Source organism: Magallana gigas, chromosome 6 (assembly GCF_963853765.1).
Source record: "Magallana gigas chromosome 6, xbMagGiga1.1, whole genome shotgun sequence".
NCBI classification, from domain to species: domain Eukaryota; kingdom Metazoa; phylum Mollusca; class Bivalvia; order Ostreida; family Ostreidae; genus Magallana; species Magallana gigas.
The window spans coordinates 31,139,825-31,166,316 of record NC_088858.1 but is presented as its reverse complement, the minus strand read 5'-3'; the positions used below and the strand labels follow the sequence as shown (position 1 = coordinate 31,166,316).

At 31.7% G+C, this 26,492-nt stretch overlaps 1 protein-coding gene across 9 annotated transcripts; it reads right to left on the bottom strand.

Annotated features, from left to right (window-relative positions):
- Positions 1–926: 926 nt before the first annotated feature.
- LOC105327988 (GRAM domain-containing protein 2B) lies at positions 927–25,668 on the bottom strand. Of its 9 annotated transcripts, none has more exons than XM_011428690.4 (14): positions 25,515–25,668; positions 19,816–19,958; positions 12,503–12,552; positions 11,277–11,364; positions 9,321–9,424; positions 7,451–7,546; positions 6,255–6,344; positions 4,802–4,852; positions 4,044–4,431; positions 3,656–3,713; positions 3,409–3,450; positions 2,690–2,800; positions 2,236–2,347; positions 927–1,759 (listed from the first exon to the last, which is right to left on the bottom strand). In XM_011428690.4, exons 3-14 carry the CDS (start codon positions 12,527–12,529, stop codon positions 1,667–1,669), a joined length of 1,260 nt encoding a protein of 419 aa, XP_011426992.3. In that variant the 5' UTR covers positions 12,530–12,552; positions 19,816–19,958; positions 25,515–25,668; the 3' UTR covers positions 927–1,666. The 9 variants fall into 9 exon arrangements, with proteins under 9 accessions (XP_011426992.3, XP_011426996.3, XP_011426997.3 ...); XM_011428694.4 differs by having other exon boundaries at positions 2,242–2,347; XM_011428695.4 differs by having other exon boundaries at positions 2,236–2,329.
- Between the last annotated feature and the right edge of the window lie 824 nt (positions 25,669–26,492).

Below are 26,492 nucleotides of genomic sequence, written 5' to 3'. Positions count from 1 at the left end.
AAAAAAATACAATGAATATTCGTATCTACAGACATTTCTTCAGATATATAAACAAATCAATTTTTGTTTCCCCCCCCCCCCTTCCAAAAAAAAGATACTGCAGAGAATACCGGTATTGTACTATGAAAACATTGTTGAAGAAACAGATGTTAATGTATCAATATATGTTATTAAACATGCATGTATTTGAAAACCTCGACCATTTCAATACCTGTACAAGACATGTACTGGTATGTTGCAAATCCTCTGTACCCCCACCCTGATTTTCTTAAACACCATGATATCTTGGGCATGGGAAATTATCTTTATAATATTCATTTAAAGGCCCATTGAATTTAATTCTCAAATAAGAAAATAGCTACATGCAGTAAAATCTTGTATTTTATAGATCACATTTGACTCTCTTTTGTTAGTTTATGGCACTCAAACTTAGTATACAATGATTAGTAAAAGCAATTCCCAGCTCAAACATTATGGATCCCCCCTATTACTGGTTTGGACATGACAGGCGTAATGTAAATATCCGAAACAGTCAGTCATTGTAAAAACTTCAAAAATAATATTTTTGCAAGAGTTATCTTTCTTCTTCATGTCTAAGTTATTCCACAGCCTTTTTAAATACCAATAAAATTGTTCATTGTGGAAGCATTCAGCCTAATGCTGCTGTACCTAAGAAATTAAAGTTTAAATTAATTTTTTCCCCAAGAGAATCCATTCTTAACATGAAACTACATTCAAATACTTAATTGGTACATGTACATGTATTAGAAAATCATCTGCCGCGTTCCATTCAGTTTTCTATTTAATTCCTATTCAGTTTTAGTTTCGTTTAAGCAAAACTTTAATTTGATGCCAAAAGACAATGTACTTAGCAGTCACTGAAATTTTTTCTAAAATAAAAATACACACCGGCCCACTCAATTACGCAACATTACAAACTGGTATATTACAGAAATTTATTTTCTGTAAATGATTTCTTTCAGAAAATGATTTCTTTTTTTTTTTTGGACAGCATGGAATGGTTTTCTTTGGTTTTCAGTTCCTGGGTTCAGTTTTATTTTACAATAACACATTACGCAAAAATGACGTTTATAAAACAATTTGGAACAGCTAAGCTGAAAATTCAAAATGAAGAAGTCTTAAATTAAATACACAATGAACGGTATGGTTGATCGAATAGGTATCGATGAACAACATGTCAAAGAAACAGTATAAGAAAAGTGTTTTCCATTCAGATAAAAAATCAAATTGCACACATCAAAACAAATTCAAAATGGCAGGTGATCCTTTTTGTGTTGATAAAAAAATAAATTATCACAGACTTGTTGGCCAAAAAGGTCAATATAACACTTCAACATCACGGATACATCAAACCTGCTAATTAAGTAAGTAGATTTTTCCATTGATGTAAAATAAATACATAGCACATCACATACACAGTCTTAAGTATCGGTGTTTCATAAAATGCATAGAACATTCAAAGACCATTCAAAAACTGCGGTGTTTTCTACAGATTGTTTTAACTTTGAGAGAGAAACTTCACCCAAATCTCCATTTCCCTTTGCTGTCAATCAGCTACTGAGCTGTTGCGTTCACTCAACCGTCTTTGTTGAATATGCCAAAAGCAGGTGTGTTTTAATTATGCATGCATACACAAAATACATTATCACAATTTGCTGTTTTTGCAATCCTCTTCTTTGGTTGGACAGCTGAATTGTTTTCCTGTGGTTGCTTGCAAGGATTTCAGATTCATACCCATCTAAAATTTATAGAAATTGTACATTAATGAAATCTATAATGCTAATCTAATTCATTTAGCATATCTTGTTTTCTTCCTAACATTAGAAAAATTGAACACACAGTGGGTCACAGTTGAGGGACAACCAGAAGCCTTCTTTCTAGGACAAAATTTATAAAGAGGGACTTTTTTTTAACACTTATTATTATAATAATGATTCATATTTAATTGACAATGTTGGGATTCAAAAACAAATTTCATGATTATTTTTCTCAGGCATTTCCCAATCAGGTTAATAACTGCCATATCAATAAATTTTATTGCCCTTTTGAAAAAGGGGAATAACTCAACATTTCAATAATTGAAAAATGGAAAATAGAGTCATTCCCCTTCTCACCCCCCTTCCTGTTAGCATTAAATTTTGAAATTTTTGGCCTAAAAAACTTAAGATTATTTATTATTTGGTCCAAATTATCTTTTGTCATTGTTATTCTTACACAGACCTCCTCTAACACATGGAGATTGGCCTCCAGGACTTGATGAAGCTGTCGTATCGTGGCCACGTGTGAGCTGGCCTCCAGATCATAGAAACTAGAATACATGTTGTTCCTTAAAAAATATGCATTTTTTTTTTAAATAAAATAATATTTTCTACAATGACCTATATATGCAAAAGAACTTCACAAAAAAAAAAGAAAAAAAAGAAGACATATTTGTTGTTCACAAATGTCCATATAAAAAGTTACCAATTAACCATAATGACTAATTTCAATCTTGAATTCTATAAATAACCTTGAATTTTTAAGTTGTTGACCATTAACATTTGATGTCACAAAGTATGCAGCGTGAATATCATTGACAATTTAAATTTTACATGGTTTTAAAATAGGACATGAAGGCAGACTATAAACAATATTAACTCCAATATACCAATTACAAGGAAAAACATACCTCCAGCTCTGTTTTGCCATTGGAGTCCAGAATTCCTTGCCATCAATTCTTGCTTGAAGCACCAAAATCTTGTACGTAAGAGCAACAGCAGAAAGCATCAAAAACAAGATCCTGCAATTCCAAAGTTAAAAGTATGGTAGGATTTTAAACAAGATGAATTAAAAAAAAAAAAGATATCCCCAACCAAATGTAGCAGTACTGAAAAGGGTCAACTACTGGTATATCACAAGGTACAAAGTGGTCAAACAAAAGGTTCTTAATCTATAGTGGAAAATATCTTCGTATGCTTAGAGTAAATTGACCCTCCTTTGACCTTTGAACTAATGACTTGAAAATCAGTAAGGATCATAAATGAAAACATATGTGAACCAAGTTTTATATTGTCAAGCAAATGGTTCTCAAATTATTGAACTGTCAGATGATAATTATCTTCTTTTGTCAAAAGTAGATAAAATCTTAACCCTTGACCCTTTGACCTCAAAATCAATAGGGTCATCTAATTATTTTGATGTATCTGTGCACCAATTCTTAATTCTTGTTAATTGTCTGTCCAATAAAGGGTTCTTAAGATATTGCTCAAATAGTACCTATAGTCAATTGACCGACCAACTCAGCAACCAACGTACAGATGCAATACAATATGCCTCCTTTTTTACTAAGAGAGGTGAAAAGCAATATATTTAACAGTACAATTTTCTTGACACTATAATATTACTTACATAACAGAACAAACAGCTAACAACAAATTGGTCCTTGGTATCCTGAAATAAAAAGTTGCATAATCAGTTTAAATAATGCATATTTAATTAAACTGTAACATAGATGTAGGACTCTTACATGACAGTTAAAAAATGTCAAAAAACATTAGCTGAAATTCTACAGCATTTCAACTTCAATGTAAATCATACACTCAATAAAATTGCTGATTATATAACTAAAAGAAAAACAAACAAAATCTTGACTTACTTTTGGAACTTTGAACTTAATTCTGAAAAAGCAGCTATCATTTTCTGAACTTCAAAACCTGAGAACATGGATAAAGGAAAATTATCATTTGACTTCCTTAAATTAAAGCTGCATGAGTACATTAAAATCATAAATGTGCATGTAAATATATTTTTCCCTTCCATGCATCCTGATAAATTTCCATCCTATGCTTGGCAAAATCATCTGTTGAACTTGTTGTGTACAAGTGACAGTCTATAATCCCATTTATACCATAAAAACCACTCAAGCATGTAATATTCCATTATGTTTATCCATGCATGCAGCGATTTAATTATTTTCAAAATTTCAAAACTGTTTTGAATGCAAATAAGACATGTTATGGTAATATATAAGAGGTAACACTCACATTCAAAGATATAAGGAATGTTAACAGCACGAATCATTGGTCCCTTCCCTGCAGCAGGGTCTTTTCGGACTGATGAGGTAGGGGGTTTGCCATTTTCACACAACTTTGCAGTGTCCTGTTTCTCACCGTTTGAATTGTCACACAGATTGCACGGTCCCACGTCCGACGAATCGGACGTGATTAAATTGTTGTTTTGATTGAAGCTTGAGGTGTTTTGTAAGGTTTCTCTATCACTATCACAGTTGACCCGCTCCTGGGCGTTTTCTTTCCTGAGACACGCCTCTTCTTGCTCCTCCTCCTCTTCCTCTTCATCTTCTTCTTCGACCGCCTCCTCGTGGAATTGATTGTCACTTTCTAATGTCCCATTCGAGAATGCAGGGGCTGACACCTGTAGATTCATTAACAATAACCAAACATTACTATATTTTAATTTTAATCAATATTGACTCTATGCAAGTGAATCCTCCAACTCAATGAAATTTTAAAATACCTATCATATTCTCCTATCAACAAATATTAGTCTGAGACGCATATAACAGCTTTTGAAAGTTTCATCCATCAGCAAGATGTTTTTTAAATTCATTCAAATATATTATAAATTTTTCAGATTAAGCAAATTAAAAAAAATATTTCTTTTGTCACTGGTACAGGTATTATCATATCCATTTCGAGCATTGTAAAAAAAAAAAACCAAATCAATACTTAAAATAAAACTCCATTAAATTTTCATCTACTGATCCACTCTACCTGGTACTTACAGATTTATTCAAGACTGTTTTTTCTTTCAATAAATCAAACTTGTGATCATTCTGGAAGGAAAATCAAAATAACGACACCATATATACAGCAAACCCAGCAAATCAAATAAAAAAAATAATAATTGGCATTTAATATCAAATCAAAAGCAAAATATCAAAGCAAAGACAAATTTGCCTTCTCATTTCTACTTTGCACAATGAATTCTAACATGCAAGCCTCTATATTACAGCAAATTAGATTTCATCAATTTAAATCATGTACAGTCAAACCTCGTTATCTCTACCTAGATGGGACTGATTAAAAACTTCGAGATATCCAACTACCGGATATTTGAGATATCAAGGGTAAAACACTTATAGTATAAGTGGTTGGGACTTACAAAACACTTTGACATATCCATTGTATATCGGTGTTCGAGATAACGAAAGTACAACAGTACTATTCATGAAACATGAACTGATGCAAATGTTTAGAAAACATGTTACATATTATGACCTGTTGTAGTCGAATATCAAAATATTCTAATAACAAGTAAATTGAGACTACAATATATTATACTAGAATTTGAAATAATGATATTTAACTTCTTGTGTTTATAACCTAGACCCACACATATCACCTACAACTTGCTTGTTAAAAAAGTTGATTTATTTAATATTTCAATACTCAGTCTGGTAATTAATTTAGGAAATAATAAAACTGCGTTAATTGCTACACCCAAATTACTGGCCTGCACGTACATGTTCATAAATGAAAAAATAATTTTGAATCTTATAATTCCTTATTGATTTTGTATTCTTGACTCCGAGTCATATGACCAGGAAAGGGATGTCGGATATTATGATCTACATATCTTTTGGATTTATCTATACTAGCACACATACTTCAAGGAACAACAAAGATACAAATAATTTGTATGAAATGTTCCCCAAATCACATCCTTGACTATTTACATTTGAGACATCTTTTTAGTACATGTATAAGTACCGCACGAATATACATCTATTGTCTAACCCTTCTTTTTATTAAGTTTTTTTTTTTTTTTTTGAAGGGGGGTGTCTTATTATACATTACTACTGTGGTTTCATCAATATTCGCTGAATACCAATTTTTGTGGATTTCATTGTTAAATTGATCCTCTAAATTAAATGTTCATTGAAGTTCAATTTCAACTAACAATTTGTATTCATAGGATCATTGGCCACGTAATTATGTATCCTTAAAACTGTGGTTTTCAGAAAATCCATGAAAATTGATACCCAGGAAAATTAATGAAACCACAGTATATATCGACAAAACATTTACAACATCACAACATCTGTATTTTTCTACTAATAGCACACAATTTACAAAGATCATTCAGGAAAACAAAATAATGCTGTATCACTATGACAATCAACATATTCCTACATTGAACGTTAATTGATAGTCATTCCGGGTACACTAAGTTACCTGTATGGTTTTAATAGTCTGCGACTTCTTCCACACAGTATTAATAAACTTGTACGCATTATCTCGCATCAGAAAAGACCCAAAGGTGTACTGAAAAACATTAACAAAAAAAACAATAAAAATACATTAGAAGAAACAATTTAACACAGACCGACTCTGTGAATATAAATAACAAGTGTAATGTATGGCTCAATAATAACGCAACAGCGGGTTGACGCAGTACTAATATCATTGTTTATTCACACATTTATACAGATTGCTTTTCTCTGACCAGTGCTAAAGCCATTAACTTGTTTAACACAAATAAGTGCCAGATATTATATGTCACATATATTAATCTCTTTAAATGTTTCATCCAGAATGAGTTACCTGGAAAAGTTGTTAAGTATTTGTGCAAAATTTCTATTTACTTCAAAACTATGCACAATGTTCATGTATCACATTTTCTATTATGTTAATAAGTCACCTAAAAAAAGTACCTGTGACTGATAAATGTGTGAAGTACTTCTATGCAAGCATACAGGTCTATATTGTATCAGTACACGTACACATCAAGACTAAGGTCAGGCACATACATGTACATGTACTATATATATACGTTCCTGCTAAAGGTGAAAAAATAATCTTGATGTGTAATCTAATATTTAATCCTTTTTCTACCATGACTTAGTCTTTTTTTACGTTTTAAATATAAACTAGAACTAAACAAAATATCGTTTTATTTAATTAAAAAATGGCTTTGTAATCTATGTATCCTGGGAATTTGTTAAGGAAGCTGGACCATCAATAAGTTACCAATCAGATCTACCTAAAAAATTTCAATACTGTAAATTCCTAGTTAAAGCGAAGAATTAATATCCGCGTAAAATCGCGAGAAACACTCCTCACAGATTTTAAAATCTCGCTTTTATTTTCTGTGAGTTGAGCATTATAAGAAATTAGGATAAAAGTTCCGCTTTCGCAATTTTATGTTCTCGTGTTTTGATACAAAACACCAGGATCACGGAATTAAGTACACGCGAAAAATAAGGCATCTTTGGCCATAAACTATTATCTTAATTTTTAAAAAAAATTAAAACTTTAAAATTTGAATATATTTTTTCATTCCTTTAAACAGAGCTCTTCATATCAATGAGATAAATATGATCTAAAAATGGCTACGTGACCATCCAGCCATTTTAAGCCTCTTTTGTTACCTTTTCCTCAGCAGTCTGAACACCTATGGCATTTGGAAACACTAATGCTGTCTTCTCGCGCGTAATACTGATCACCTTCTCCAGTGGAATCTGAAGCTGTGAATGAGAGAAAAAAACCAAGGCAAATTAATCGATGCAATCTTTAAACAAGTGTGAATTGTTGCAATATATCAAATAACAGGTCTAAAGCTGTGAACAAAAAAGGTGAACTGATGCAGTGTATGCAAGGAGCAAGAAAAAATTTTTGGGTGGGGGGGGGGGGGGGGGACATATTATTATATCTAAGGCATATTTTTGGTAATTTTGATAATGTAAATTTAAACAAATTTTAATTTGCAGGGAGGTCTGGACGGCCAGTGACTTCCCCTCTAGATCTGCGCATGCAATGTACTTATAATTTAAGTTTATATATAAAAGTTATAACAACAAGACAGTGGGTACATGAACTGATGCAATCTATGATTTTTTATTCATAATTTTTCTAATAAAAATCCCTCTTGAAAAGAATGAAAATAAATTCTATCGTATGAAGAAATATTTCAGGGAGAAATTATAATAAACACTTCTTAAAATACAAATGTTGTTTGTTACTTATTCATGAACATCACAGAATTGACAGTACCAGGCTTCGATCCTTTAATAAAAGACACACATACATGTACATTTAATCATGCATTTAATTGCAATGACATAATACCTTCAATAATTGATTAACTTTCACATGAAAGGATCTCCATTCTATTTCGTATATACATAACGCTCTAAAGATTATATTACTAATTAGCTGGAATGCTCCAAATATGAAGCAGACATATTATTAAATAACCAGTTCCAAAAACTAGTAGAGAAAATTCCCATTGTCTGTTTCCATTGATTTCTGTGGAAACTTTATGTATAACACTAGCACACCAATTTTCAGGATGCACTCTTAGCACGACATTTTTGCATGACACTACACAATTAATCTATTTCGAGTACCATTATTTCCAAATTATGTAAATGATGACGTAATGCAATTGTGTATAACGTGAATTCCACTCAAATCCAGTTTATTCTACTTGGTATGTAATTATACCATTAGCACTAGGGGGAAAAAAAGAGACATGAAATGCACAGAAAAACAGAGGTATGCAATGATTGTCTGAAACAACAAAGAGAGATTTTGAAAATTTTGATTTAATGGAGAAATATTTAATTAAAACATTAAACGGAAATATTGCTGACAAATTTTATAATTCACAGAAAGCTATTAAAACATGGATGCAAAAGAACAGGAAATCCCATTCAATGATAGAGCCTAGAATTTAACACTTACATTATAGAAATCATTCTGTACAGAGAGGAAAATTTAACAATTTTTATTTGCAGTTTGCACTACTATGGCAAGAAATGATATCATTTAAAGAACTCTTTTTTGAAATTTCTTTTATAATTTCTAGAAAAAAAAATCTTTTAGTAGTAAAGAATGTGTTTCAAAGGATAATTTGTTGGTTTTGCATGGATACCATGAATGAACATTGACCATGATGGTCATGTCCTGTTGAAAAATGATACAGTCTTGGACATTTTAGTTAATTTAAGAGCAACATAGAAACTAGAATCACAAATGTTTGCTTAATAACTAATACTGTAGATTCCTTATTATACGCAAGTACTTAATTCCGCTATTCAAATGTTTTGCATCCAATCGTGATATCATAATATAAAATCGGGGAAATCGAATTTTTCTCATTATTTTATTTAGTGTTCATCCGTCCCAAAAATAAAAGCGAGATTTTTAACTCCGCAAGATGTGGTTCTTGCGATTTTACGCAGATAATAATTCTTCGCGTTTAATTAAGGAATCTACTAATTGCTATGAGTTCCTTACCCTTCTTCCCCTGGCTCGGATTTTAGAATAAAAACAAATCCAGTTCTGTGATATGTATATGCTCCCATGTAACAGAATATCTCCGATATAGGCACATGAATAATCTGAAAAGTCGAAAAAGGTAAATTTTATAACTATAAATGTACTCATACATATACAAAAAAGCATTGGTACCTTATAGTCATATTATTGGTGTAAAAAAAAATAATCAGAATTCTATATAGATTATAGAACCAAACAATTTTTGGATTTCATAATGCACTTTTAATTTTTCATTACGACATGGAGTTTTAAGTTTTCTTGTATCCATTTGAGAAAGTGATATAAGATATGAGGGATGCAATGGGGAAAATGTCTCATATGACAAAACTGAAGTTTACATATTTCTGAGTCCATGTACAAGTAGAGATTACTATAATCGTCATTTCATGTATGTATACATCATAAACTGATTTTCCCATAAGTTAACATGGTTAACACTTATAATTACACTGTTTTTATGAAAATTAATATTTGTGGACATCACTTTTGATAGATTTGTTAAATTCAATTTCTAGGACACATAAACTTGCATGTGTACAATTTTTCACACTTTTTACTTTAAGGAGCATTTTTATTCAAAGACTGGCTCAATTAATTCAAGTACAGGCAAAAGTGCCTTTTAAAATATCTAACACATTTTGAAAATCAAATTCATGGTATAAAAATCATTTTTAATGTGATTGTGGAAACCCATGGCAGTGTTCATTTAGTTTACATATCAAACCAATTAAAGCAATGCTTAAATATTATAGTATAAATTGAAATACACTATAGACAAGCACAAACAAACTCAGCTGCTTTGAAAAATTATCTAAAACTCTTCCTGGGTCATAATACTGGTTTCAAAATATACTGTGTGTTGATGCATGTTTTCTAAAAATATCCTTCTCTTGCTGCTGATGCTTCACCCTTGTACAAACTCTGATATTACAATTACCTGGTACTTTAAAATTTTCTGAGAATTTTAGTATAGTAATCTAGGTTGCATAGTCATTTATGAATGTGTGGGACTCGGGTACCTACCATATACATGTATCTTTAATTAAACTTTGTTGTTCGAAGCACATCTGTGGCAACTATAAACTTTGGTTATTGCATGTACCGGTATTATGGGGCATTCTCACTGAGCCTGAGGCATATAAAGACTTTCTGTAACATACCAGTATTATTTACTTGATTGTTTGAAGCACATCTTTGGCAACTATAAACTTTGGTTATTTCATGAAATATGGGGCATTCTCACAGAAAAGACAAGATCAGAGGTAAATAAATAATTTACAACACTTATAAAAACAGAAAATAGTATGAATCTTGTGACAATGTGTGAGTTAATACTGCAAGGATTTGTTGCAGATGTGAAGACCATCTGCATATATGGCATATTAAAATTTTTCAAGTAGCAAAATCATAATTATTTTTCTTTGTTATGTAAATAAGTTTTCCTTCATAAAACTTGTTCAACATTGGCAACAGGCCAACAGTCATTTTAGGAATAAATCATATGATTATACTCTGTATTGCCTGCTTTTGTTGATATAGTACATCATGTTTCACTTTTCACAAAGCTTTTTTTTTATATGTTGTAATGATGAGAAAAATTGATTTTAAACTGTGTTTTCTCAGGTAAGGATTAAAGTAAACAAAACAGAGATCTTCACAATTTTTTAGCTTATCTTGTAGTCTTAACAAAGCTATTTCCTATATCAAATTTGTTCATTTTCAAAAACATGCAGCTCAACTTTCTATATAAAATAAGGTATATGATACCCCTATCCTTGAAACACAACAAAAAAAATCTATTGCAGCAATTTGTTATTCATCCATTGGATGCCTAGTATTCTAAGTATATTGAGTTATTAATATTTTTTTTCAGAAGCCATTTATGATAAATTACAATTTCTCAACACATCTTACCATTTAAGGGGTATTCCTCAGCAGGCACTGTTTTAAATAGCTTGTGGAATTTGTCATATTTTGATTTACGTCGCAAAGGAGAGTGGTCCTACAAATAAGCAAACAATAGTAAATAATAATGTATACATTTCTGGGGTGGAAGGGGGAAGGAGTTTCTTCAAGAAATACCCTACAATCCAACCACCACCCCCTTCCTTACACCCTTTCAGATGTGTGTGGGGTGGAGTGTGAGAAAATGCACCATCATTAGGCCACATAGAATATTAAATCAGTCATTTTTCCATTTATGCATCATGTGAACCAAGATTATATAATATTTATCAATACAGTACATGTATTTGAAAAAATTAAAAGAGGCCCATAGGCCACATCGCTCATCTGAACAACTGCTCTTGTATCATTTTAATTAAATCAATTTCCCTTTATATTTCTATGTTAAACTTTGAACCCCTCTTGGGGCCCCAGTATTGGTCCAGGGGTCACGATTTTGACAATTTAGAATCTACTTTATTTGTGGATGCTTGCATAGTAATCTCACAATTTTAAACATTGTAGTTCTTGAGAAGATTTTTAACATTTTCCCTTTATATTTCTATGTTAAACTTTGAACCCCTCTTGAGGCCCCAGTATTGGTCCAGAACGAGTGGTTCTTTAAAAGATGTTTTAAGACACGCACCCTATTTTCCTATTTTCACTGTTTTGCAGTTATCTCCCCTTTAGAAAAGGGTTTTGTCCTTTATTTTAACAATTTAGAATCATCTTTTCATAAGGACGCCTTGTACAAAGTTGGGTTAAATTTGGCCCAGTGGTTCTAGAGAAGAAGTCAATAATGTGAAAAAAGTTTACAGGCAGACATACAGATGGATGGAAGGACAAATGGGGATCTGAAAAGAGCACTTGATTCTTCGGTTCAGGTAAGCTAAAAACAAAATAGCAATTCAAGCTATATGACAGACAAATTTTTTTTTTACAGGATTAAAAAAATCCATATTACAATACTGGACTATGTGCAAACTTTAGGTAATATAATCTTGGTTGAAACATTCAAGGCCTCCTATGAATATAATAGTCTGATATGGCAATTTCTGTGGGTTTCCCATTCAGCACAAAAGAAAAAAATATTCTAGACTACATAATAATTCGCAAGAATAATATTTTTGCTACAGCTAGTGTAAAGAGGAAGTAAATGTATGAATCACTGAGATTTAAAGGTATACCCTTCTCACCTTGCTCTCGGAATCCTTTGCATTCATTTATACCTGTTGTGTCAGTCAACCTGCAAGAAGGAAAAAAAAAAACTAAATTTGAATTTCAAAAACACATCAAGTCAAGTTTGTGATACTTTGACTCTCTTAAAATCAAGTTGGCTTTCATCATGACAAAATTGGTCATCAAAATTCAAGATCAAAAAAACATCAATCACACTATGGAGGCATCTTCCTGTTCAGAAAACCTTCAAACATTAATTTACAAGCTGGTAATTCCCAACCTAATTTGCACATTAGGGCAATTGGAATGCGTATGTATTGATTGGGCTTTGCTATTTAAGATGTAATAAATTCAATGTGATTAATTGATTAATTGATGTTTTACTCCACGGGCAGCAGTTCATCCATTGATGCTCAGAGGTTAATATCCATTATTCAGCAAAATGCGGACCTTCATATAACTCTCAGCTTGTCATTTCTTAAAAGGTTTTTTTTAAATTTATGATGCCAATAAATGTCTTGGGACGTACTTCATGCAATTTTAACGATTGAATGGAAATTTTTACATTTTAACAAAAAAATTGAAATTTCTTCAAGGGAGCAATTACAGTAAATACATTAATAGATAAGAAAATATATGCGCATAAATATTTAGTACAAATGTACCAGTACTTGCATTCTGACTAACCTAACGCATCAGTTCGTAAGAGGCGATATGCTTATTACTAGTATATCGAGGAAATAAATACCTGCTTGTATTGTTTTCAACATGTAATCCTATAATTGACAACACATGGAAATGTCTACATTTACATTGTATAACATGTACAGAGGCACTTGGCACAAGCAGATCATTCAGTTGCCACCTATTGGATTTTTTTCTTTTATCACCTTTTCATGTGTTTATAAACTTGGTTGATCGAGGTCTCAAGTATTAGATTCACAAAAGTAAAAGGAACTCTTGCAATACATTGTAATGATAAAAAATCATTGAAAGTTTAAGTACCGGTAATCTGTTCAACCATCGTCAGCATAACCCAGCGTCTTTTACCTATCACTATACATGTATACTTATTACTACCTGATAAGTAAAAGACGTGATCACCCGTGGGTATCCAACAATGCTGTTCAACATTCTGAGCACGAAAAATGATCAAGTCATACATTATTATGCATGCTCTGTCAACAATTAAATCAAAAGTCCATAATGTCTATCAACTTGAATTAAACCTGTAAATACACATCATTTTCTGATACATACACCTTCTTGCTATCATATATTTATTACCAAAAACAACCATAAAAACCCCCCACAAAAGTCCTTACCATGCATACTCACAACATTGTAGCAATATCCTATTTCCGCAAGAAAATGATTTCATATCACACACGACCGATCAGATGACTATATATTGCCAGCTTATGCAATACACCTGTTTATTTGTCATTCTAAAATCTTGATTGAAAAAAAAATGACTTGTATCCTTATATTTCAATAAAGAAAAAGGGGAAACCAATGCCTTTTTAAATGACAGAGACCAATTTTTCCACTTCCTCGATAACCAGTAAGCACACTTAAAGTAGATCCAGTGTTCTGTGACGTCACACTTTTTTGTAAAACTTTGAATTCTTTAAAAATTGTGCAAGATAGTTTTATTTATTTTATGTGAATATAATCACATGGATGTGATTAGAATTATTGGTTGGTTAAAGATATTTTCGCACTTAATTTTATACTTAATTTCCAAATTTTTATATATTTTATCTATGCAAAGGGGAAATAACTCTTTTTCTGACTTTTCTCTCAGTTGTATGTCTAAATGCTGTAGTTTTTCTTATTCCAACGATTAATTTTAAAATATTTTTGTAATTTTAGTTTTCTGATAAAGTTGACATTAAAATTAAACAAGAAAAACAAATTTCTGCCTACAAGATTTTACTTTTAACAGAAAAAAAATACATTTTTCTAATGCTTAAATATGCTTTAGTTTGTGTTTATCTGGCATCTCAAAAAGTGTGATGACATGTATATTTTTTCTAACAATTGATGACATTTAAGTCTATTAAGTCGAAATCAGTTCGGTTTTTCAACTTTCCTCAGAGAATTTTACGAGTATGGAGCTACCTTAAGAATATTTTTTTTCTTATCAAAGTATCATGTATTCAGAAATATTTTCCCCACAAAATTCGCAGAAGAAAACCAAATCCCAGAATGTATCATAAATGTACATGTTAATGACTTTTCAATCATTTATTTACAATAACTTCCTTCCCCAAACCTATTTTTCAAGCACCTCTTCCTTGCAACCCATATATATACCAGGAGTGCACTTGGTACATTTGATATATATACAGATTAAAGAAAAAAAATAGATTATAACAATGAGCACATTGAAACATTTAATTTGTAATGTCATTAAAATCGACGTCGTAAGGATAAAAAAATAGAAATTTTATTGTATAAATCTGTTGAAAATCATGCCTACCTTGTGCATTTTTTTTCTCTCAACTGGATCTGCGGTTCATTAATTCATTCATTAAAACATGGACTAGTGAAAAGGCCAAAATGATATATCAGATTCCATAATACCTTCCTAAGCACCATGCTAGTCACTTTTGTTATTGGGGCTCGGATCCCATTGAAATACTATTTTAAAATATGAACTCAGAGTTCCTGAATTCAATGAATAAAGAACTTCAATGAACAACATTGAACTTGTTGGCTTCTGTGTCTTCTTTATAAATACAGCAGGCCATGAGAGATTCATCGAAGTTACATCACAGATAAAGGATTGAGTCTCTTCTTTCCTCTGCCAAGTAAAAGCAATGGTACATGCAAGTCTCTCATACCATCCATTATGGCCACATTATCACACCTCCGTCCATGATTCTGGGAACAAAGAACGAAATGGTCTTTGGCAATCTACACAAAATCTCTGACCTTATAAGTGAAAAGAAAAGCAGAGGGTCCGTGCTTTTGGCCTTCAGGTCATCATTTATTTACTACAACGTCTGCAGTATGCAATGAGATTTACACTGACAGCATCATCAAAGCTTTATATTACAATGTAGGAAAATCAATAAGCTAATACGGATTGACGAATATCTCATAGCAAGATATCAAAATGCATGTCAGGTTTTTGTAGACATGATTTAAAAAGACGTGACTGCTGGGAAGTGGACATATTCTGTCTACTACAACTTACTCTATACATATAAACAATGCATCAGCCAAGTAGCCATTGTGTGACTGTTGCATACAAATTCAGATGATCTTCATATGATAACATTGTCTATATGCATTTTCTTACATGTAATGGTAGCTACGTTGATTAATGTATGCAGACATACAGAATGCATGCAGAATATACATTTAAATGGTAATAGAAGGGTAAAATGTTACTGTACATCAAATTCTTATTCAACCTAGCTTTTATAATTTCTAACTCTAAACTGCTTAGTCCTTCATTCCCAGACTGAAGTATTTCAATAACTGCATTATTTCTTCAACTAGTAAGATATCTGGACACTGTTTACTTACAATGAAATACATATAGGTACATCTTACCGATAGATGGATATACAACTCATTTACCTCTATAAAAGTAAAATTGCATTAAACCATAAAACAAATATGTAAACATATATTGATGCACTTCACATTTTATTACTACCTTAATTTAAACTCTCTTCGTCTGATTCTAGTGTTTACACTGCTGTTGAAAAACGAACTTTTGTATACAAAATAAAAGTTGTAAATTTGCACACAACAGGTATATGCATATGCAAGCATATTATTTTTTTTCTTCTTAAGGAAGGAAGTTTATATTGGTTGCTCCTTTTTATCATATCGATATGATACATGCTTGAATGTTTACTGTGGTTTCATCAATATTCGTTGAACACCAATTTTCGTGGATTTCGTTGTTAAGCTGATCCACGAAATTAAATGTTCATTGAATTTCAATTTCAACTAACATTTTGTATTAATAGGATCATTGGCCACGAAATTACGTATCCTTGAAATTGTGGTTTTCAGAAAATCCACGAAAATTGATACGCACGAAAATTAATGAAACCACAGTATCTTACCAGAAACACATTCACGATGATGTGTATTACATAGTACAAGATATGTATATACTACATATATGTACTACATTCAAGATATATGTACATGCAGTACTAAATTTTTTCATACTGCTCAGGTGAAATCTTAAAAGAATGGATGTTGACCAGTGATACAGACTGGGTACTTGAACATGTTAATAGTTATCTTCAACTTTGTACTTAAGTTCAATCCTCCAATTAAACCACATTATTTTCAACCAATAAAAGACATAGTGAAAAAATCAAATAAAAGTAACTATGTAAGTAACCTTTTCTACCTTTAAAAACTAATAAAATTTGGAATTCAAGTTAAAAACAATAGAAGTTGCACATTTCAAGCTTTTTTACTTTCAATAGATATTTAAAATTCTATACAAATTTACCTCAAGATCAATCAAGTTTCTAATTTCAAAATGGCTTCAGATCTATATGTTGATCTGAATTAGCTGATTTCAAATAAGACAGCATGAATACGTTCAGGAGATCCAATTTCTCCTTTGAATAAATGACCAACATTATAACATCAACAATATCATAAATCTTTACACAAATATTGGTATCAACTTTTTTTTTTAAAGGTACCAGTACCAGGCAGTTCAAAATTTTAAAATATTCAGAGAGACAATTTGATCCAAAAACTAATAATGCAAAACTTTAGCTAAATCAAATACACTGTACAATGTACATGTAGTTTGAACCATTGTGTTTCTTAACTTATACGGATCAAGTTATCAGCCCTTTAATTGGAAGTCTATTCAACATGTCGCTAAAAAAATAACACACTAAAATATCATTCTTAAATCCTCAAATAAATATTTTTACTTGAAAATTCCACTAGCAGTTTAGCATTACATTGGACATGCACTCTTTTTTATATGAATGCTTTCATCTTTTAGAATTAGCTTTCTAAACCCTTGTCTTTGAACTGACAATCAAAAATAAGTCCCAACATTTTGCTTCGCAAGGAACATCTCCAGCTTTACATACCAGATCACAGACTGTGTTGAAGATCATAGGAATTAGACAGGGATTAGATAGGCTGGCACCTATGTCCTATCGCTCAATATCTCTGCAATATTGAGCAGACAACTTGATCTAGCCACCAAGTCCCAGTGATGTCCGTGTAAATTACCGTATAAATTAATTTTGCTGGAGACGCATGATTTCATAAATCTTCCTCCCAATATATAGAGTATGTATACGATCTCGAAAAAAAAAATGTATATATACATGTTCTCATTTTTGTTTTCAAAAAAAAAATTATTTTCTCAGAATCTTTAATAGCAGTGCTAGAAAACGGATATGTTTTCAAGGAAGACTAAGAGCGGTTTAGACACAGAGATGTTTTTAGATCTCTTGATATTTAGAAGAAAAAAAAAATTCAAAGAAGACATATGGCTGAATGTACTGTATCACACACAATGAAAATATATCAACAATATGCGGAGTGCTGATTTCATTAATAGTTTCAAAAATGTCAAGAAAAAATGAACCCTTGAATAAAATGATCATGCTGATAATTATGCTGCCAAGTGGTTTTTTTTAATCAAGGCTACCATATTGCAGACACGTCACTTTCCATGCTAGCTTTCCTTTTGTAGAGAAATTCAGTAGAAAGTAAGTTTACATCATTTGAGATCTAGGCTGAGTTAACCACCAGCTTTTTTACATTAAATACACTCATGGCAAAACTTCAGACATGGTTGTTTGCACTTGATGAAAAAGCTCACAAAGCTCTTGCCAATGTGTATATGAGAGCCTCTGCTGTTTATCGACTTAAAAAGCATGTTTAGGAGAAAGCTAGCTATAGGGTCTATGTATGATTTCCAACTCATGAATTTAATGACAGAGAGACTTTAAAAGGTGGCGAAAATTTCTGAAGATCTATAAATTCCTCTTTTCAAAAATCCAGAGCAAATACTAGTTTGTATTCTAAACATTCATATTGATCTAGATAAAACAAAAATTCCACTGTGGCGGCAAATTACCTTAAAAAGGGCAGGTTAAGTGAGTAAAAAATATGCCTTTGTTTGTATAATTTAACAAAACCATTTGCTGCATTGCATAATTCTAGCAATCAAGGAATTCCAAACTATATATGTACATTAAATGTTGAAAAAAAGAGGAACATGTGACGTAACATTGCATATGCATGTTTATCTTTGTCATTAAACAGTTGGTTAGATGTAACAGTTTATCATATCAAGTACTGGTATTTATTTATTTATTTCTAGCCGAAGAAATGTTCATTACAATCAAATGAATCAATACGAGACATTTTTCACACTATATGAATAATGACCAAGAAATATGTTCTCTGTAACTGTTAACGTGTTGGAACCGTTGAAAGCTTCACTGACCATAATTGACTCGGTAATACAGGAATAGCAATATGTAAGGTCATTAGTAGAACCTAATAGTTTAAGGCCCGATGAAAGGGCATACTGCACTTTACTTCCTTCCTAATTACAGAAGGTAAAAACATAAGCCCCCTTCATTTGCAGTTAAATAAATCTGTAAATGATCATCTCTTTTTATAAAATCAACATAATTATTCTCACCTTGCTTGCAGTTTTGGAAACCATAATCTATGCCGAGTATTTTGAAACATCATATAAGCCCAACATGCAAGAGAGGGGTTCAAAATTGGGAACACCCCAAGTATGTACCGGTATGTACTTTAACAAAGTAGATCTCATTCATTCCATTTAATATAAGCCTGATTTATCCCAGAGTAATGTATAATTGAGACGGTCTAAAAGTCTCTCTGCATGCAAGATTAACATGTAGGTACTTGACAGGCATTTTTGTTCAATAATGAATCAAACTTGAAATGATCATGCATGAACTACCAATTTTTATATGCATTATAATTAAGTTGATCTTCTTAGACATTAACTCTATACAGATGAGAGTCATTGAATTGAGCTAAATAAACCTCCATATCTCTAAAAATATAATAGAATTGATTAATTTAACAAAAAGAAAATATTCCTAAGTGCAAAGGCTGTTGACATAATTATTAAAGCTCAAGTTATAATGGTTCTCTCATGTATCTTCCTAAAAATTGAGAGAGAGAGAGAGAGAGAGAGAGAGAGAGAGAGAGAGAGAGAGAGAGAGAGAGAGAGATTAACACAAGACAGTATTCTTTTTTGAGAAGTGGACAGGCATAGCCTTACATCCAAGCTACCGGCTCTAGTTACTGCTGTGATTGTATTTACCTGAACTATCTCTATAGTTGTCCCTGGATATACATCATAGTGATACAGTCTTCCTAGCTTTTTCCAATCAGTCTGGTCAGTTACAACGGCAGGGTCAAGCTGGGTCGCAGCCTCCATTCAGCCCTCACCATGCATGCTGTGTACTGCAAGGAACAATTCACAACAGATTTATAAATAACACTGGTCAATATATGGTACAATCCAGTACCCCACCAGAGCTGGACTAGTCAGGAAGGCTAATTGCTACTTAATAGCTAGAAATCGACAAACAATATCATCTCTTCTTCTTATTCTTCTTGGACTGGTCAAATTGAGTTCACCAAAGAAGAAGAATTAAGAAATCTTCTTCTGTCGATCCGGAGATGTCAGATTTGGCCTTAATAGCTATATTAGCTGCTACCTTGTTTGGACTCTTTGCCTGTATTATATGATATAAAGAACTTCAGTTCAAAGAAAAAAGATATAACAATGTGAAAGTATGACGTACTATGCTTGATCAATCAATTGCTGAAGCACTCTCTGGAAATTTATCACCAGCAACACGATTCAGCAAAAGGCAATTAGCTTGGGCCTGACCAGGTGGAATTGGTATTGCTTACTCTGTGCCAATTGTCAACACATTTCACAGCTTAATATAGAAACTGCTCCACATCCTAATTTATCTTTGGATAATTAATTCATTAGCCATTTCTGGATCTCAAAGAAAAATAAAACATGTTCAGGCAATGGGCAAGGGGGATCGAGTGAACAGATTTTCCAATATTTAAATCAAAAAGGTTCTTTGGTATCTTAATTACACTGCGTAAAATGTGAAGTGAAGAACTGGAACGTGGGTATTTAGAAATGCGTTTACTATTTAACCCTATGCAAACAAACTTGACAAAAATGAGCTGTACATCAATTCTTTTACAAAAAGTTAAATCGAATCCAATCTGGAAAAAGGTAATGTTGCTAGAGCTGTTGCATGCAAAGTTTTAATGTACGTCCGCACTCTACACATGGTGATATATTACTGTTCATTCAATCTTTTATTTAAAACATCTTATTTTTTTACAGGCCAACTTATTCCCCTTTTGAACAGTGGACCAGCCCTTAATACAGTAATACACGGTTATAACAAAGCGCCAGGGACGGGCGATTTTGCTTCATTATAAGCATTTATAATTTAGTCATTATTTACAAAAAATAGTCAAGGGGATTGAAAATCACTTTCCTGAAAGCGTCAATTCATTATAAGCGTGTTCGCTGTAACCATGTTTTACTGTATCATGAGCTTAAATAACCAGATTGTACTTCTTAAAACAGAAAACTTAAAATCAACTTTTATTTATAACATGCAAGATCTTTATTCATGATGTGAGAGTCTTGTTGTCTTGTTGCCACTAACATTTCTTGCTGCAAACTAGTCGGCAAAAGTAAATACATGTACCTCTTGCTACAGTATATTTAGCTGTAATAATGTAGCCCTCTCCGATTTTTACATCTGATGTTTTCCTCTCCCCCCCCCCCCCCCCCCCAAAAAAAAAAAAATTAGGAGAGGGCTACATTATTGCAGCTACAGTATATATCTCCAGATTATTGACATCTTGATCGCAAAAATTAGCAGCCGCAAAGCAGTGTGTCTCAAGTAATTTGCAAATTAAAGTTCAACAAAAAATAGTTGGTTTACAGTGGACACAAGGCAGTCATGAACATGCCTTATTTTACCTGCAAGTACTTATTGCCATGTTTACACACTTTTGTATAAAACAGCAAGAGTTAAAAATTTCCAAATGCCAAACTTTTATAATAATTGCTTGAAGTGCACAACTGTAAGAGAAATAAAAGCTATTTAACCAGTATTTGAAATATGCAAAAGATGCTTTTTGCAAGTTTATGAGGATGTTAATTCCGTGTGTTTAATTAGGAATCTTCAATATTTGAAAAAAAAATCCATATTTAAACCTTAATTTCCTCCTACTCTGAGAAGCTCTTTTCTATTTGAAGTACCGTAGTAATTGGACTGAGATTAATGTAAAAATACATAATTATTAAGACTGCATGCAAATCAAATCCCATGCATACAGGACCACGGAATGATTAACTGGCATTTGAACTGGAGTCGAAAATGCAGAAATACATATATCATTATGGGTATATGATATCCTATACTACATAATATGTGCAAAAACCTAACCTAGCTTGCATCCAATTTAAAACTAAAAAGTATATATTAATTAATAATGATGACCTATTCTTTACCATAGCTGAAAGTCAAACAAACACCAGTAAATACCATTACATGGTACCCATGATTGCTCTATATACGTAGCCTCCTACGATTCTACTATAATGATTTATCATAATGTCTAATGTCTCATGCGACCTGTATATTAATCTGTGAACTAGAAACCTCAAACTATTTCATCACCTTCTTCTTCAATAGCACAACACCTACCATCTAACAGTGTAAAAATTTATGAGTTTTGGTACATACATAATGCATTGTTTTGTTTGCTTAATTATAGCCTCTATATAATTGATGACTGCTGCCAGCGTGTTCTGTATACTGTATATATAATTATATGCATTAAACAGCAATACAACAAACCTCTTTGGTGTTGAAACCTCAATATGCCAGAATATCATTATTGATTTTGCAGATTTTGGGCATGCTCTTCCTAGTTTTAATGATTCGATCATGCAGCACGAAAATCCCCAAGCTTGCATCAAAACAATTAGTTACATTTTCGTCATAAAAGTGTATACTGAAACTGTGAACATTTTCTTTTCAAATATAAATATGAACTTTATGTGAATTATTTCAAGTAAAATACAACAAAAAAATCCCATAATTAAATATAGTAAAGCAAGTGCATTAGAGGAACAAGTGTCCATATCTTGGGCGTATGAAAAGCAACCCTCTTCCTACATACTGAACTGGCCAGATGTTAACAGATATATTCACATGTCCCCGTATTTATGGTTATTGTAACTTGACTGCACAGTGCACAATATGTTTTGAATTATTTGATATGCATTCATAAAATTATGTACTTATCATTCTATACATGATTTGTACTGTAAAAATGATAAATATTAAGGTAATATGAACTCACTATGGGCTATTAATCAATTGACAAATTCTGATAATGCAGTACTAGCTAGATATAGGTATATCATTTCCCTGAAATTCAACTCCCCCTACAAATCTCTTCAAAACAAATAATTAACCACTGAAGATGACTGATCAAAATCTGCAAACCCTGCACATCTGTCAAGATATCACTGATAAAAAAGTTATCACTAAATTTATTTGCTTGAACATTGCACAAGTCAAATGCAGGCACATAACAGTATATCAGTAACTCATTATTGAACAATTTTTGTACAGACTGCATTGAAATATTCCCTGTCAGACCTCGCAAGTCCCTTATACCGGTAATTATGACAATGTCCAAAAATATTATAATCATAATATAATATAATCATACAGAATATAAATTCAGTACATTGTATTATATTCCAAAATTTTTAAGGTTTAAGTTTACTGCAAATTGGTTTGAATATATTCTTTAATGGCTATAAATACTGTCAGAATCATATACATGCATTTACTATATATCTCAACAGTATTTAAAATTCACCTTCACCCCTGTTATAACACAAGACTGAACCGTGGTCTACATAAGCGCGCTTACATAACAGTTCTAAATGCAGACTTATAAAAGAGTTTTAAATATTACATGAAAATAACACTTGATCAGGCCTAAGACCTTATTGCAAAATACCCCGCTGAGAACCCAGTAATCAATAATTTAACCTATTATAAGTTGAACTTTGACTATATCAACAAATCAATATATCAAACAATTAAAAACAAAAAACTGTAGCAGCAAGGAATATTGAAGGATCTTAAATTCATAGAAACAACTCTTTTAATGGCTAGCTGAAGCATTCATTCCGATATGGAGCTATAATTTGAACTTGGTCATATGGCATGGGTCCATTTACTGAAATTAAAAAACCCACATTAAAGGCAATGACCATACTTTGATGTTCCATATGTATACCCATGATTGAAGATAAAGAATAGGAACGTAATTGATTCTCATATAAGTCAGAAAAAATCGTCATTGAGATTTTCAATCTATACAAACAATGGCTAAATAATCCTCAATTTCATATCACGGTAAATACCGGTTGTGGGACTATCAGTAGCATTATATAAAGTTTAAGGACTACATTAATTTTAATTCTTTTTTTACTTTAAATGGTTCATTTCAAAAGCTCTTCTAAATCAAAGGGATTTCTTTACAGATTTATGCAGATGTTGATTTAAAGTAAGGGTCTAGTAAATAAATTTTGAATGTTTATTTTTTTTGTGCTGGATCCATTATGACAAAATAATTATTTAATTGGCTTATATAAGAATTTCATTTTATCTACTTTATTGTTTTAATGAAATTGTGCAGAAACAAAAAACATTTTCACCATTTAAAAATATTTTTAAAAAGTAATCTGCATGGATACCTATAGTATTAGTTTTATAGTATAATTTTTAACAAGGATATCTAAAAGAACCTATTAGTAATACATATTTTTTTCTGAGAGACGGTATAGATCCCTTCATGATAATTGTGGTACTGAACTCTTACAGGGCTTATTGATACAAATTGCTGAAGTATAAGTTGGTAAATATTAGATAACATAAACAATTGACATATTACTTCATATTTCATCAAACTACAGTAAAACACGCTTCTGACAAATTGCCAGGGATGGGCAATTTTATTTTGTTATAAACATAATTCATTATATACGTCAAGTTTGCAACATGTTATGAAGTCACAAGGAATTAAAATCACTTCGCTGTAAGAGTCAATTCATTATAAGCGTGTTTGCTATAACCGAGTTTTACTGTATGTCATTTTGCCCTGCAAGAAAGAAGTACCGCAGCTACTGTGAAGGGGTCTATATGCATAATTTCTGGTTAAATATATCTTATTCATCCGACAAGGAAAAAAACCACCATATTTGTATTAACTACATGTACAGTTAAAGACACTGAGTTTTCAATAGGACTCCAAAACAATACAGAATCATTCAAAATACAAAGGATACAATGTACATGTTTCGGTATTTTGATATGGACCCTTTTCATACAACCTATCAATCAAAGCATTCATCCAGACCATACATGCCATTGCAACCAATCTAAATAAACTGCTGACATAGTATACATACACAGTCATTATCAACGAACAATAATCAAGGAAATGCATACAGCTGTGAAATATTCTCTTCCTAAATCTAGTTTAGGGTTTTTTGTTACATGACTATACTGTAACCTGTAAAACGACGATAGGGCAACCTGGGTTTAAAAATACTGTATATTGCATATTGTCGATGATAATTTTCAATAATAATGATGATATTTGATGCAGGACTTCGGTGCTAGCAAATTCAAGAAATATGTAGGGGTTTTCAATCAATTACGTTTGCATGTCACTGATATTTCATAAATAATATGAAATATCCTATGTTTTACGCATGCTAAACATGTTAAACCGTGCGCGGAAAAATGTCAGCTGTTTACATTTCACGCCGACTTCCAATATGACAGTAAATCGAAACATACAATGTCCTGTCGATATATATAAATAAGAAATGTATAGCATATTATTATTTTCTATTTTCATACGTAATAATTTCCTTACCTGAATGCTACAATGACATTTTGACCAAATGTTTAACTTTCGCAACACCGAATGTCCTCCATGTTGAAATCAAACGATTTTCATTGGTCCGTGTCTGGTCGAAAGATCAAGGGAGGTAATTCAAAAATAATAGCGTCTTCTCAAGACCCAAATATATATATATTTGTTTTAAATCCTATATGCTTCATATTGAACATTCGGCATCAATATAATTTTTTCAAATCTAAATCAATTAACTTGTTATTATGAAAATTATCTACCATGTTACTGTCTTTGAAAACGTGAGTGAAAACGACACTTAGATCAATTTCAATTTGTTTTGGACACGAAAATCGTTTTCAAAAGTGTTTGTGACAATCCCAAAAGCAACCATCGACACACGGAATATTTTAAATGGTTCTCACTCTATATATAAATATGACCTGTTCATCATGTTTGACATGTAAATAATTTTATATGCATGCTGAAAAAATTCAATAGATAAGTTAGCCATTCTACGTACAGTACTGCAGTATATTTTCTTTGATTTTCATTTGTGTGTTTTTAGTACTTAATAAATCTTAATTGCGTCGACCACGTCGAAAAATAACTGAACATACAATAAATTATTACCATACTGATAATCAATGCACTATACCAACTGCAATATACTTTATAGTCTCGGAAGACTATAAAGTACGGCGTTATTCAACTTTTTTTTCATTTTAGTAGTGAAATAATCATGAGCAGAGACATAAATAACAGAGATTGGCTACTCCGCCATTAGCGTGTTTTGTGTTATTTATGTCTCTGATACGAGTGAGAATTTTTCTTCTTCAGAAATTGACTACAATATAGGCCTAGCTGCGGAACTAAATAACAATAATTAAGTAAGTAAATAAGTATGTAAGTAATTTAGTTATTTAATTATAGTGACGTGTATACAATTTCAAATGCATGCATTATCAACAGTAATTTAATTAATTAAAATAAGCAGAA